At 33.7% G+C, this 15,403-nt stretch overlaps 2 protein-coding genes across 3 annotated transcripts in view; both read left to right on the forward strand.

The window, feature by feature from the left end:
• The window catches only part of LOC130901190 (uncharacterized), a 118,642-nt gene extending 108,735 nt beyond the window's left edge, over positions 1 to 9,907 (forward strand). The window contains exon 3 of one of the 2 annotated variants that reach the window (XM_057812363.1): positions 370 to 2,005. In XM_057812363.1, coding sequence (XP_057668346.1) covers positions 370 to 579 — 210 coding nt within the window. In that variant the 3' untranslated portion in view covers positions 580 to 2,005. Of the gene's footprint in view, positions 1 to 369; positions 2,006 to 4,040 lie in introns of those variants that run through there. The other variant, XM_057812364.1, reaches the window with a different exon arrangement.
• A 1,095-nt stretch (positions 9,908 to 11,002) lies between these two features.
• LOC130901192 (60S acidic ribosomal protein P0) lies at positions 11,003 to 14,382 on the forward strand. The gene is made up of 6 exons (XM_057812367.1): positions 11,003 to 11,070; positions 11,270 to 11,363; positions 11,578 to 11,668; positions 11,726 to 12,028; positions 12,092 to 12,453; positions 14,171 to 14,382. Exons 2-6 carry the CDS (start codon positions 11,310 to 11,312, stop codon positions 14,303 to 14,305), a joined length of 945 nt encoding a protein of 314 aa, XP_057668350.1. The 5' UTR covers positions 11,003 to 11,070; positions 11,270 to 11,309; the 3' UTR covers positions 14,306 to 14,382.
• Positions 14,383 to 15,403: the final 1,021 nt, after the last annotated feature.

Consider the following 15,403-nt stretch of genomic DNA (forward strand, 5'->3'; position numbering starts at 1 on the left):
ATAATCGGTGACTGTACGGCCACGTTTAAATCCAGTAAACCAATAACAAATGGTTCTTTTTGATGGAACAGACATTTTTGAAGTCATTGCTGAGCTTTTACATCCAATGTTTTGAAAATAACAAAAGTAGCTGTACTTGAATAGCTGTCACTTTTTTTCTAACTTATCGAAATGTCATAAAATTTTGACACATAGTCTTTCGAAAGTTGGTACTTCAGGAACATCATATGGATTTAACAATGGCAGCGCCATCTGTGTATCAGTCACAAGACTTATTGAGTGATGTGTTATGTTAGTTAGTTAGTTAGTATGAAATCTATTTCGTTTTGCGTATATTAGTTAAGTTAACCATATATTGTTTATTTTTAGGAAAGACTAAACAAGAAAATTCGCAACAAACGTTTCAACATCGAGGTAAATCCTCAGAGACAGACCAGATACTACGATTTGGACGATGCTCCTTCCCTATCGATCAATGCTCCTATTCAAACATTGAGGAAAGCTTATGCTATCGAAAGGTTACGAGAACGAGTCAGAGCAAACAGGGAATTCCTAAAAAATCTGAACGATTTACAGTAATTCAAATGTAGACAAAAAATTAGTCAACAAAACCATTTATTAGATCGTTACTATATAGAAAAAGGATAATTATACATTGGAATTTTTTAAACATGAGATTTTCAACATTATTGCTGTATTTGATTGTTTCTTCTGTATTTTTTATGGTGTACATTTCAAATCGAATTTATTGTTAACTTTGGAATATTTGAAAAGGACAAACCTACTTCACGCCAATATTAAGATTTTTTCTCAATTTGCAGGATTCAAAACAATAAAACTGATATAATAATAGAATTCGCAGTATTTAGATCAAAAAAGTTGTTGATTACCTCAAGGTCGATCAAAACTAATAAGTACTAAACGAATTTTTCGAAATTTAGACATTTTATTATTAAGAATTTCAGTTTTAAAATGTTCCCAAGAAAATAATAAATTTTTCTATTCAATATAAGCAATTAATTTATAATTTAAGTTAATTATAAATCTCATTTATCATTTTTTAGAATATTCCAAGAAATCTAGTCACTTATTTATTTATTTATTTTATTATAAGTTTATACAGTATATCTCGACAGTATTAAATATTACCTCTAACTCAAATCTTCCTATGGTCTATTTGGAAAGTAGATATTTATAAATATGTAAAAAGAGCAACTAAACTATTTGTATTATTAATTTCGCAGATTCTGACCCCATTTTTTCAACATTAATGAGTTACACTACTTTCTAAACGAGACTTATTATAAAGAGTGTCCTGAAAAGAGTGACAGCTTTCAAACAGAAGAATAAAGGCCAATTCATAGACTTGCCGTTGATGTTCGCGGGTGACGTTTGACGTCTATTGACCCTATTCATAAACATGACGTTGCTACCGTTAACCTAAAAATGTTGACGTGTGTACTGCAGTTTGGTTTTCATGATATTTCTGTTGTTTTGTTGGTAATCCGGTATTTATGAAAGATATTGTGGAAAATAACGAGAGAACAAATGTGACAAACTCAATCGGATGTGATTGGCTCTTTTATATTGCTACGAACGGCCAACGGGAAAAGATAAAATTCATTTATATCGTCACATACGGCAGATGGCGACGTCAAACGTCAATGTTTTTAATTTTGTAACAACAAAAAAAAACAAACTGAAAGTCAAGTTTATGAATCGGCCTTAATTGTTTTATAAATGATTTAAGTCTATAAAAAGTTTCATCACTCTTTTAGAACCTCTCGTATAAAAGGGCATATTTAGATGATTAAAAATCAATCTTATTTATGATTAATTTACAAATAAACTTTATATTATTGTTTTTTTTATTAAAAATGATTTTAACTCGCTATAATGACTTCATTTTATTAGTATTTTTATTAATATTGACCTTTTTACATGTCATTTTGTTCATATGTAAAAATTTGTTGCTATAATAAATACATTACCTTGAAGCAGTGTACTTTGTGTTATTTCTTCTAACATCTCCTTTTACTTAACAAAATTTTAAACTCAAATTCACGTACGATTTGAAACAACCGATTTTCGACATCAAGATATCACAGAAATGTTAATGACAGGTGACACATGACACAGAGCTTCGTATAATAGATCCGTTTCCGTTGATATGGGGTACGTTCCACTTAATTCGTACGCGTTTCACCAAAAAACTTTTCCTAAAGAATCGAACGGTCTATTTTCATTAACCTCACACAATCCAATTTTGTGACGTCATAAATTACAGCAAATATGTAGCCTTTCTATGAAACCCTCTATCTAGACAAGATATTGACAAGGTTAATAGTAATATTAAGTCATGTTAATATTTCTTCAATCTTTTGAGTCAATATAAATTACAAGGCATGAATGTTTCAAATTGGAGCGCAAAGGGGCTGAAGGATGAAGGCCACAAAAAAGCCTCGAAGCAAAGAAGCAACCAAAGGTGTGAAAAGGAACTGAACAACAGTCCAAATCGCTAGTGCAAAAGGCACCAAACGAGGGAACTGCTAAAGGCAAAAAGACCTGCAGCTAGAGGAAAAGACAGGGCACAACTAGTGAAATGGGGGGCTCCCAATAAACAATTAGTAAAACACCTCAGAGCTGAGGTGCATCCAAATAAGTATTGGACTTATACAAGAGCTATTGGTGAATAGAGGCCATATTTGAGGTCTCAACATCAACTGATGCTTCATCATTGGCGCCGACGCAAACGCTTTTATCACCAGATTGAATGGGGCAGCACCGATAACAACATAAATGTAAAAATATAATTTTTTGGGTCCGTTTCCCATCTTGTGCTTATAATTTTTTTCAAATATAAGAAGCTACTCACATTTTATTCACCTTATAATGTAAAATTGACGTAAAATAGACCAAATTATTCATTATTATGTTGTTGGTTTACATTATGAAGTGAGGTTATATCGTGTAATTTGTGACGTCAGAAGACAGTCTGACAGTTTTGGTTAAGTAAACCGTCCTATACTCAATCGAGTCCTTGGGTTTAACCTATAATATAAAACACCTGTTTTATGTTCTGATCGTTTTTTTCTGATTATAGAGTTAATTGTTTCAAAGTTTTCGAAATGACTTTCAATAACGCGCCGTTGATATAATTCAAATGATTTTAGGAAGGATGTCATATTAGTGATAGTTCATGTTTAGACCACCAGTCGATGTCAATTTGGTTGGAACAAATAACGTTGTCATGGTCCATCTAGATATAGGTGGTCTGTGGCCAGCATTGAGAATCGAAATACAGGTGTTTTAGAAATAGTCTCGAGCTCTAACAAGAAATGGATCAAGTTTTTTATTCTATTGTCCAATGTTCCAACGAAGATCTGAACTGAATTTTCTTATCTGTTAAGAAGAGTTTATGATATAGAATCAATATTAGTCCAGGGAGAACCGGCTCTAGAGAAGGCAAAGACTGTTCCATCTGTAGGCACAGTGATGACGTCGGTTTTTTGGGAGAATTTCTATTGAAAAAGAAAAAACTATTAACGGCAAGTATTATGAGTACTTATTGCAAAGTTTCAGCGATGAAATCAAGCAAAATCGGCCGCAATTGGCTAAATGGAAAATGTTGTTTCATCAAGACAATGTACAAGCGCAAACATCAGTTATCGCACTGGTAAAAATTAATAAATTAAAGTTCGAATTGGTACCTCCTATTTGCCAGATTTAGCTCCCCGAGAAATATTTTTTGTTAATTGACCGAAAAAATGGATGAGTGATCAAAGATTTTCCAACATTGAAGGCGTGATGTCGGCAGTTAATGACTATTTTGAGAAGCTTGACGATTCTTATTACAAAAAGCAGTTTATGTTGGAAGATAAATATTTTTTTCCAAAATTTTTGTGTTTTCTTTGTTGGGACAGGGATTCCGTTGAAAAAAAATGTTATTTCAAATAGTTAATGAATTTATTTTGGATTGATTAAGCCGTATAAATGTTTTAGTAGTTGTAAATTTTTGGAAACATTTCAAATTGTTCCAGATAACTGACCCTGAAATAAGGATGAAACGAGCAGGCGGTCGACTTGGTGAAACTGGCGGTTCTTTATCAATCGTTAATTCCCTCGATGTATTGCGCAATCGATTATTACTGGAAATAGCGCGGAAGAAGGCGAAAGAGGGTGCCACTCGTAACAGACAGATGCTGATGAACTTGGGCAAACGAGGATTTTTCCAAACACGCCATGGATTCTTCAACGATGTGTAAAGAGCTCTAATTGAAACGATTTTTGAAAATGGTGCTTTTTATCAATCAGTTCTAATATGTTTATCCATTTTATTAAAGGCACTAAAAGGTTTATTAGAAACATGTTTTTCTGTCCAAAAATAAATTCGAGGAACAAAAGTTTTCAGACAAAATGTCTGAATATAAATTTCGTTCTAAATTACTCAACTATTTAAAGATACTACGAAAAAATGTTACGTAAAATATTTTGTTAACTTCATTAGTGTCAACGGGGCACGAAAGTTATTTCCCAAAGTACAGATGTTGTGGTACTTGCACTTATAGATATAATCAATTGATATAACTCGACCTTCCTAACTTGGCACTTGACCTTTTCAAAAAACTGCGTCCATTGACCCATCAGTTTCTTATTGTTGACATCGTAAAAATTCAAAAGGCGTACGAAACTTTTTATTATTAGTTTTGTATTGATTTGATTTCAATTCAAAATGTTGAGATTGAGCTAACGAGTAAAAAGATAAAAACGTTTTGATCGGTACAACTGTCACAATCGCTTAACAATAATCGGGTTAGGACTAAAGGCCGGTACACACTTTTCATGTATCCTTCCGATCATACAGTCGGACGAATGACAACTTTCATGCATCTGATTCGTTGGAGGCTGCAGGACGCGTGTCGGTTGGAATCTGTAATAATATTTCCGAGATTTTACAGTGTTTTTCCAATTAAATTGGCGATATTATCGGGTATAAAACCGGAAGAGGTATCCAGTACTGTATGACAAGACAAACGAGCAATACCCAAACGCCAACTACAAAGACATGATCTAGAAAAAAAGTTGAGAGTGAATTACAGCAGCATCAATCGAATAACCAACAAATAACTACAATAACCTATCAATATCAGCCCATATATCCTCTGTTTTAACACCTGCGCAAGAAGAAAATCGTATGCAGATGTCTTGAGCCTCCACATTTTCCAAATCATGTTGCACCAATACCAAATGCGGCGCCAGCCATCACCTAAGAAGAAGACGTCGACATTTAGTATATTTTCCTTCTACGGATCTTCTTTTTCCAACAGAATGTACTCAAAATCTGCGTTTTCCTCGGTTTTCGGTTGCTAAAATTTTACGCACAGAACCTTTCAGCGATTTTAATTGAATCGAGACTGGCGAATGTCTCCAGCTGGAGCTGGAGTTCGGAAAGAACTCGTATGTGCTCACCTCTTCCGATCCCGCACCGATCCGTTCTTTGGAGCAAAATCGGACCGGATTGGTGTATGACAAGTGTGTTCCGACCTTAAACAGTAAAATATTGTGTTCAAAGTTAGAAAAAAAGATTAAACAGAATGAGTTTAAGTTAAGTAGACGTAAAAGATCGTTACTTAAATGCCTTTTGATTGAGGAGATGAAAGACGACGAAATACTTCGTACGTGTGGGTGTGGGATGACGAGACCCAAAAAAACACCGTCTGTTTGAGCTCAAAAATGAAGAGGGACTATAAAAAATTGATCATTATCCATCTGCGTGAAGATAGCATAAAATTTTCCCAATGTTTTCGTCTTTCTGGTGAACAAGTCACACCTCTCAAAAATAACTTATCGGTTAGGTTAGGTTAGGTCAAAATGGGGTCAAAATGACCCGACGCATAAAAACAGCTGTTAATTGCGTTCTTTTTAATGTATCGATTCAAATCTTGCGGGAATACAAAGATTAGGACATCCTCTTCATAATCAAATTGTTTTTTCAATTTTTATTCAATTACTTAACATCAAAAAATTGCAATAAAATTTTTTTTCGGAAATTGTTACTTCCTTTATCAAAAAAATTCTTTAAATTTCAATTTTAGGGATAAGTTAATAAAATTTGCAACGTGGCTTTCAGAAAGTATACACTCCACAAAAATTATCGCATCACTCATTATTTTTTAAATATTTAAATGCGTTGCCTGTTTTTCGAATTTTATTATTATTAGGAATTAAAACACCAAAAGATAACGCCTTTTGCAATATTTATTTTATATCACTTTAATCTACAGAGGACAAAAAATTTGATAGAAAATATCCAAAAAATTGTACAAAACATCTATACAAAAAAAAGAACGGTGCTTAAACTAAAACCAGCCATTTCTAATAGCTTGTGTTGCCGCCCCTCGCTTCAATTACAGCTTCAATTCGTCTTGGAAGGCTTCTAAACCGGTTCTGGACGTACCCTTGCGGCATGTTTTCCCAGAAGTTAAAAAGAACATTTTGAAGATCATCTAGTGTTCTTATTGGTGCCGGATGTTGCTGAATTTGCCATCCTAGATGCTCCCAGACATGCTCTGTTGGGTTAAGGTCCGGCCTACGTGCAGGCCAATTCAGGGTGGGTATCTCGACCTCTTCTAAGTACTGCCTAACCACCCTAGCAGCTTGGGACGAGCATTATCGTGCATTAGCACAGAGTTGTCACCGATATGAGGCATATAGTGCACTATATGGGTTCTAGGATATTGGTTATGTACCTGTCAGCATTTAGTCTTCCATCATTCACTGGTACTAACTTCGTGCGACCCTCGAAAGAAATTCCTTCTCAAACCATGATAGAGCCACCACCAAAGCTTTCAATTTTCAAAAAATTAACCTGATCGTGCCGTTCACCACGTCGCCTATATACTGGTACACGCCTATCTAATGAATATAGACAAAATCTTGATTCATCCGTGAATAAAATATTGGACCAATCTTGAATATTCCAATTTGCGTGTTCTCGAGCAAATTCCAATCTTGCTACTCGATGTTCTCTGGCAAGACGTGGACCTCTGGCTGGCACTCTGGCTCGTAAACCTGCTTCTCTCAGCCTATTTCGAACTGTTTATAGGCTTATTCGGATATTACGAGCAGCCAACAGATCCGTTTGCAGCCTTCGAGCGGTGGTATGCCTAATTTTTAACGCCGTCTTCTGGTTAGCTGTTTCTTGGTAGCGAATAACAACTCTGGATATGGTGCATTGTTGAACTCCAATTACCCCGGCGACGTATCTTTGACAGCGGCCATCTTGTACTAGAGCGATGATTCTAGCGGCTCCTTCATTCGTCACATGTCTTGTTAAACGTTGAGACACATCCATTATTAACACAATAAATTTAAATTTTCACTATACAATAACACAACTTGCTTAGAAATGTCTCGATCTCAATGCATTCTCCAAGACAGAAATGATTTACTCGAGCATACTAATGACGTAAGCTGCCATTTTGATCTTACCTTCAGCGGCAAATTTGAAAATACGCTTTAAACGTGACTATTAAAATAAACAACACTTTATGAAACAGGGAAAATAAGTGAACTTGCATACGAATGTCTTTCAGGCCATACATCAATAAAACGTCTATTTCGTAGTAGACGTAGAAAACAAGTGAATAAAAATGAAATATCGATGGCTAATACTTAGCAGTCCCCGTTCTGCAAGACTTGTATCGATACCCTTTAGGAGGTGCCTCGAGAGAATCTGGAGCAAACATGCTGCAAGGGAGATGTAAATAGACAGGTTTTAGTCAAAGATATGGAAGGGAGAATAACTGTCAACATGCGCGAACGTACTAATACCGTAAGATACCATGATAATAGGGATCTAAAGATATAACTAGCAAAAAGACAGTTACAAGCTGCAGAGAATATCAAATACGTATAGAGGAAATGACAATCCCCTACAATCGTGAGCCAATTATAAGTACGTAAAATAAAAATACTTCAAATTATCACAAATCTATTAATTTAATGATTTCAACACTTACTTAATACAATTTCCAGTACACAAACACTTTTTTATACATATTTTAAATGAGAACGTTTTCACTGACCCTCGTAAAGTATGTTTACGTTTCCCACTCAAGTTTTCATTCAAGTTCAAAGCACTATTAGTTTCCTTTAGATGTCAATTCGTATTTTACTGTTTCTTCAAGTTGATTTTTTTGGGCAGAAAATTTATATAGATTTATATTTTGTATACATAATATATTTATATTTTGCGAAACAAAAGCTATTGTTAAAAAATATTCTTAAGACGCTACGAGACTTTTCGGAAAATAGAGCCCGGCTCAGGTAGATCACCTATCAGCTGATTGATGATCATAACCCAGAACAAGATTTTGATCACGGTTTTCGAACGTCACGTTTAATTTTCGGTGGAAATTTCAAATTGATTTACAAGAACTTTTGATTTTTATCACTTTTTGTGCGTTAATTCTTCCCATGAAATATAATTAGTTGTATAATAGATTCTAGATGTTTAATATATTGTTATTAAGCAGTTATCAAAGATTTATACCGTCTCTTGTACTAAAGTTTCAAACTAATAAGCTATTTTCATGCTGAAATGCCGAAAATACAAACACTGTAAACCTTAGTCACCTATCAATGACGCTCCTTATGAAAATTAATAGTAGACAGCCATTTAAGGGGAATAAATAATATTTACAGTAGAAAAGACCATAGACAAATAAAACAGTTCTTCAGCTGCATAACATATGATACGACCCGATTAAACCGATCAGTTTCCGGGTTAACCCGATCATGTTCTGCATATTCGGAAACTAACCCGAATCACCTGATCGATTTTAATCGGGTCGTATCATAAATTATGATTTTTTATAACCTGGTAGACTGGTCGGTAGATACGATCAGCTGAAGGATTGTTTTATTTGTCTATGGTTTTTGTACTTTAAAAGTTATTTATTGCGTCATTGATAGGTTACTGAGGCTTATTGATATGTTAGCTTATTAATTTTAAGCTTTAGTACAAATCCGCAAGAGGGGGTAAACCTTTAATAACTGCCGCAATCAGGTTATGGTGATGTATCTGAACCTGGGTTATATTTTCCGAAAAGTCTTTATACAAGATATGTTTAAAGCGCTTTTTTGACGCAGGGTGAAGCAAAAATAATTGAAAAACTGCTGGCGGTTTATAATTTTGCTATCCATTATTAGCCCTGTTCCATTTTATCTAAACTATGTAAAAATTATTGTAGATTCATGCTTTTCTTAATGTAAAAGAAGATATTATATTTTTGTTTGCTAATTAAAATGATTTGTAATACATAAGTAGTACCTCTAAATAAGCTTTTAATAAATGTAATTTTTATCTAAAATTTATGAAGAAGTACCTTAAAAGATCCTTTTATATATAAGCATATACGTTTCGGTTGAAGTATGGTAACTATAAACAGCAAAGTACCAGCATATAGAAAAGAAGAAGATATTAGTTTAACATTCATTAGTCGTGGAATAAACAAAGTTGTTCTTCAAAAACAATGGTGAAAGTTCCAACCTGAAAAATACTTACTTCTAAAATCACTACTAATTATATTTTTACAAAATAGTACTTCAAGATAAGATTCTATATTTTACCTCAATCCTGGAAGGATTTTGAATCAATTTTCTGTAGAAATCCAACTTTCTCAAACTCGTGATTGACTTGGAAGTAAGTTGAGGAGTTCATTAATGCTCCGATCTGTATATGCTAATCTCAATTATGCTTTTAGATAAAAACTCCTTGTAGTATAGTGTCTGCATTATAATTTCAATGAGCAGTTATAAGTTAACAATTACTGTATTTTTTGTAAAGAGTAAACATAAGTTGTACAAATAAATGGTTGAAAAAATAATAAAGTAAGTCGCAAAGTTATTTTGAATGTATTGACTCACCTTTTCCTTATAATTATTTGTTTATTTCTTAAAGAAAAAATATGCTTCATTTTTTTTTAAATAATTCAATTTAACTATCGTTTTATTATTATAAAACTAAGAATATAATTGTACTTCAATTTTCACCCTTCTTATCGTTATATTTGAAGTGGATTCTAAAAGTTTTAGAACTTTTATTGTAATTCAAACCTCCAGTAAAAAGCTTTGTTCGAGGCTCAGTTTAGAATCGATTCCGAATCAGTTGGTAACCAATTTAGGATCGTGTCATGTACATGTTTGTTTACGAAACCGTTCGGAGTAGCTTTGTTCGCGGGTTAATTTAGAATCGATTCCCAATCAGTTGGCAACTAATTTAGAATCGCTTTACTACGCATATTTGATTACGAACCCAAGTTGATTTTTTCGCGAACGTTGGCTTTGATTAATGAAATAGATGTGACCCGCTAACGCGAAACTGTTACTAAAAATTCAGAACTAACTTATACGTGATTGACAATTTTCACAGTGCGCAAGCTATCGGTTCTTAAACTGATTCGAAAGTAGATTCGCAGTTAATTTGAACAGATTCCGTATAAATTCTGAATACCTTCTGAACGCATGCTTTGTTCAGAATATTTTCTCAACATGCATTCCTCCACGAACGATTTACGAATGTTGAGTTTGACATTTAAACTATGGCAAGTAGAACGAAAACGCACGGGCCGTATTAAATATTCTTATCCAAGTACGAGGATACATTGGACGTGCTCAGAACACATTCGAAAGTTATCTGAGTTCCACTATTACAGAATTTGAAGTCCCGAACAACCTTTATTCATACCACGAACGCACAATTTCAAACTGACAGAACATGTTTGGGATCTCTATAGCGAATAAAGTTATTAACGCATCTTTTTTAATATAAAAATCGTACCAATAAAGGAGCTGATTAGTTTTATTCCAACATCAATATTTTAAGATTAGAGTAAATATGTATTACTATATAAACTATGTTCGACCATCAAACTACACACATTCTCTAACTGCTAGAGACAGACAAAAGAACGTTCCTGTTTACAGCGCCTCTATGTTTGACATATTTAAAATGGAACTAACAAAAGAGACATCTTCTCTTTCATTGCGCCTGTGTTTATTGCCGAGGTAAGTAAAAGTTTACAACAATATTTTTAAAATATTTCAGTAATCTCTTGGATTTGATTCTTTCAAATTATACAAGAGTTTTTAAAAATGGATACTATTATATATATAATTGGTATTTTTTATGTATGAAAGCCAAAATTCAATAATTACAATATTACTTTTAGTTAGGTTATGTATTAACACGTAGCTGTATTTTTAGTTCTTAAATTCGAAAAAACGAGTCCCTAACCACAACAAAGATGGGTAGGGAGGACAAGGCTACTTGGAAGTCAAACTACTTCACTAAACTTATCGTAAGCTATGTTTTATTGTATTAATATAATTAAATTATTTTTTTCGTGATGAAAGCATGTTTATAGAATGGTTTTCGTCTCATACTAGAGCTAGAAATAGTTGAACCCACTAGTATGTGGAAAACGCATGTTGATAACTTTATTCTGATGTACTTCATTTCTAACTTAAATTTGCTTTATATCGTGTACAACTAATGTAAGGATTGTTGTTTAGCAATTACTGGAAGATTACCCAAAGTGTTTCATTGTGGGCGCTGACAATGTCGGCTCGAAGCAAATGCAGCAAATCCGTATATCTCTCCGAGGTATGTTGATTATTTTGTAAACAGTATTGGTATCTACTTCATATTTTATCTTCTCAGGTAGTGCCGTGGTCCTTATGGGAAAAAATACCATGATGCGTAAAGCCATCAAAGGTCATCTGGATCGCAACTCTGCCTTAGAAAAGATCCTGCCTCACATCAAAGGAAATGTTGGTTTTGTTTTCACTAGAAATGACTTGGTTGAAATCAGAGACAAACTATTGGAAAATAAGGTAAAAGCTCCTGCTAGAGCTGGTGCTATTGCTCCTTTGCCTGTAGTGATTCCCGCACAAAACACTGGATTGGGACCCGAAAAAACATCTTTCTTCCAGGCTTTGAGTATTCCAACTAAAATTTCTAAAGGTAAATCAATCAAACAAATCAATAGGATGTAATATATTTCAATATTTATTCAATTTTCTTTAGGAACCATCGAAATTATCAATGATGTCCACATCTTGAAACCTGGTGATAAAGTAGGAGCTTCTGAAGCAACTCTACTTAACATGTTGAATATTTCTCCTTTTTCGTATGGTCTCCAAGTAGAACAAGTTTATGATTCAGGTACTGTTTTTGCTCCTGCGATATTGGACATCAAACCTGAAGATTTGAGGGAAACTTTCTTGGCTGGAGTTGCCAATTTGGCTGCTGTATGTTTGAGCATAGGTTATCCAACTATTGCTTCTGCACCACACAGCATTGCCAATGGACTCAAGAACTTGTTGGCTATTGCCGCTGTTACAGATATTGACTTCAAAGAGGCCGCGACTATCAAGGAATACATCAAGGTAAGTCATCTTCCTAATTTATCTCTCTAATGATTAGGTTTGAAATAAAATGGGGTATAAAGAGGTTTTATAATTAAAATAACTTTACAATAAAATAATTGATGATAAGGTATGTCATAAATAATTGCTGTCTTTTTGTCAAAATGGCTTAGAAGTAAAGTTGATCATTGAAAGTTATATGAAAAATTAACTTCTTCATTATTATCCAATAATAACTTTTGTGTGGTTTTATTGCTTTTGTCCAGAACCTGTTTACTTTGTTTATCAAACCATTTATTTTTGCTTTTTTCCCTTAAAAATTCCTAGTATTCTATCTTTCTCATTATGATTACTATTTATGACAATCCTTCCATTTGATCTGTGCAAACTCTTGTATTTAGTTCTCTATTAATTTCTTGTTGGAAACAGCTTTGTCTTTTCCCAGATTGTATTTTTCTGCTTTTTATTATCTTCTTTAAATCACAGTAGCTTATATTGAATTAGTTTAGTAATTACTAGTAAGTGGTCAACGTACAAAGTTGAGATATGAAGTTAGACAAAATATTAACATGATAATATTTTAGAAGCCCACCTCCAAAGTTAATTTCTTTAAAAAAATTATTTAAGACTAATATCTTATAGTTGACTTGTTTTTGTCATGTATATTAATATATTTACAAAAATTTGAGTTTCATTTTCACAAAATTCTTGTGTATTTGCCCTAAATGTTTTCAGAGTTGTTTATATTTTAAATCAAGAGCTTCAGCAGTGGTACAAGCATTTCCTTATTCACAACGTCTTATATTGTAGAGGTAACATTTCTTCTTCATTTGGTTCTATAATTTGCTTCCTGTTTAATATTTCTCCAGTTCAGCTCTCTTTTCTAGGTTGTTTGCTAGTTTTTATTCCATTTCTTTTTTGGTTTCCCATATCACCTCAACTGTTCTGTTCCCCTTCATTCTCACTATATGTCCAAACCGTCTCGATTTTTTTCTACTGTATCTTCATCCCCGCTATTTTTCTCATTATTTACATTTTACACGTTATTTTCTACTTCATTTTGTTGGTTAACACCAGATCAGCATGGTGGTTATAGTACTCGTTTTGTACATTTTTTTGTATCTGTTGAAAAATACAAGCTTTCATATTTCTTTTTGCTGAAGTTCATTGTTTGATACCAACATACCATATTAATTATCTGTATTATCTCATATTTTATGTCAATTATTTAAATTACAATTTCTGAGCAAATAGTGCAAATCTAGGAAAAACAACAGCAAACCTGAGGTAAATGCTTACTCACATTCTAATGAAACTTCACTTGTAAACTAATTCAGTTAGTTGAAAATTTGACATTGATATCTTTATGTTCATTAAAAATTTTGCAAATGTGTACAAATTATCCAATTTTTTAAAAATTCCACGTTACATCATTTTTTCTAAGTGAGATTTTCCATTTACATATAATACTATTTTTATCCAATTCTTGGTCTAATTAGCTAATACTTTCCGATTGATGTCAGAATTTAGCAACAGAAAATTGTGACCAAAATGTTTGTACATGATGATATCTTTTCCTAAATGGCTCTCGTCTGGTACTAGAGCTAGCAATAGTTGAACCCACTAGTACCTGAGAGTTATATGTTGAAAACCTTTTCTGATTAGTTAATATATTTATTTGAATGAATACTATTTTTTTTGTATTTTTGTTTTTTACATTATTCTTTTTATTTGTCAGGATCCAAGCAAATTCACCGTTGCAGCTCCAGTAGCCGCTGCACCAGCTGCTGCTCCCGTTGAAGCCAAGAAGGAAGAAAAGAAAGAAGAATCTGAGAGCGAGGATGACGATATGGGTTTCGGTCTTTTTGACTAAAACTTTTTATCTCTAATATGAGACTTTTATTTGCTGTTTTGTTCAGTCAGACTGTCAAATAAATACAATGGAACTAACTTGTCTTTTACCTGATTTTTTCTTCAATCTAGATTATTAATCAATAATCAAGATCATCAAGTAATAGCTGTACCTGCAAATTTTATGACCACTCATTGAACGTACAGGTCTTCATCAACTTGACAGGACACCAACACGAGGACCACTAGCCACGTAGAGTCTAGTCCATCTTGAGAATCAATAGCTTTCTCTGACACATGACTGGTTTGTTTGACCATAATTTTACCATTGGTAATTTCAAACAAAAGATAGAAGGCAATTTATTTTGTAACAATATCAAATCGATAGCATATTTGTCCTATATTGATTGGTATGTTGAAGCTACCAACTCATCTGCATAATATACTGACAAGGATCCTCGCGGCTTTGTTGGAAATCCAAACCGGTCATTGGGCCATCAAAAGTTTTATTCTATCAGCACTGAACCTGCTTTAGACCATATGAACTTCGCTGATATGGCAAACACTCCTGTTCCATCCGCATACCTCTCAGGTTCTTTCAGGAAGATTTCCTCTTCGACGTCACCGTATAGAAACGCAGTCGAGACATCAAAACTATCGCAGAACCAGCCGGTATTGACAATGATCGAATTACTTCCAGCACAGCAAGTGTCTCCATAGTTACTGCCGGATTTTTTGGCACCATTTTTTATAACTAGTCCGCACGATTATTTCTTTCCCGGAGGAAGTTCGGTCACTTCCCCTGCATCGCTTTTGTACATGGATTTGGTTTACCGTTCATTCGCTTCCATTTTCACTGGATACTTACCTTCATTGGGCTCATTTTCTGTGAAAAGAACTTCAGCAAAGTGGGAAGTCAATAGTGTTTCAGCCGAGCAGGGGCTTTCCTTTCCTGAAGTGACAGTCTGCGATACGCAGTGGCGTCGCTTGGTGAAATTCATTTAATCCACAAATTTCTTTAAATAAATAGAAATATGGCGTTCTTTAGACACTCTGGTTCACGACCACCAAAGAAATTCAAACAAACGCAGTCTGCAGGAAACGTTATGGTGACTATGTT

The sequence above is a fragment of the Diorhabda carinulata genome, chromosome X (genome assembly GCF_026250575.1).
Source record: "Diorhabda carinulata isolate Delta chromosome X, icDioCari1.1, whole genome shotgun sequence".
In the NCBI taxonomy this organism is placed as follows: domain Eukaryota; kingdom Metazoa; phylum Arthropoda; class Insecta; order Coleoptera; family Chrysomelidae; genus Diorhabda; species Diorhabda carinulata.

Coding starts and splice junctions, on each gene's coding strand:
- LOC130901192 (XM_057812367.1), top strand. CDS start 11,310: ATGGGTAGGGAGGACAAGGCTACTTGGAAGTCAAACTACTTCACTAAA. Junction 12,029..12,091: donor TCCAACTAAAATTTCTAAAG/GTAAATCAATCA, acceptor AATTTTCTTTAG/GAACCATCGAAATTATCAAT. Junction 12,454..14,170: donor CTATCAAGGAATACATCAAG/GTAAGTCATCTT, acceptor TTTATTTGTCAG/GATCCAAGCAAATTCACCGT.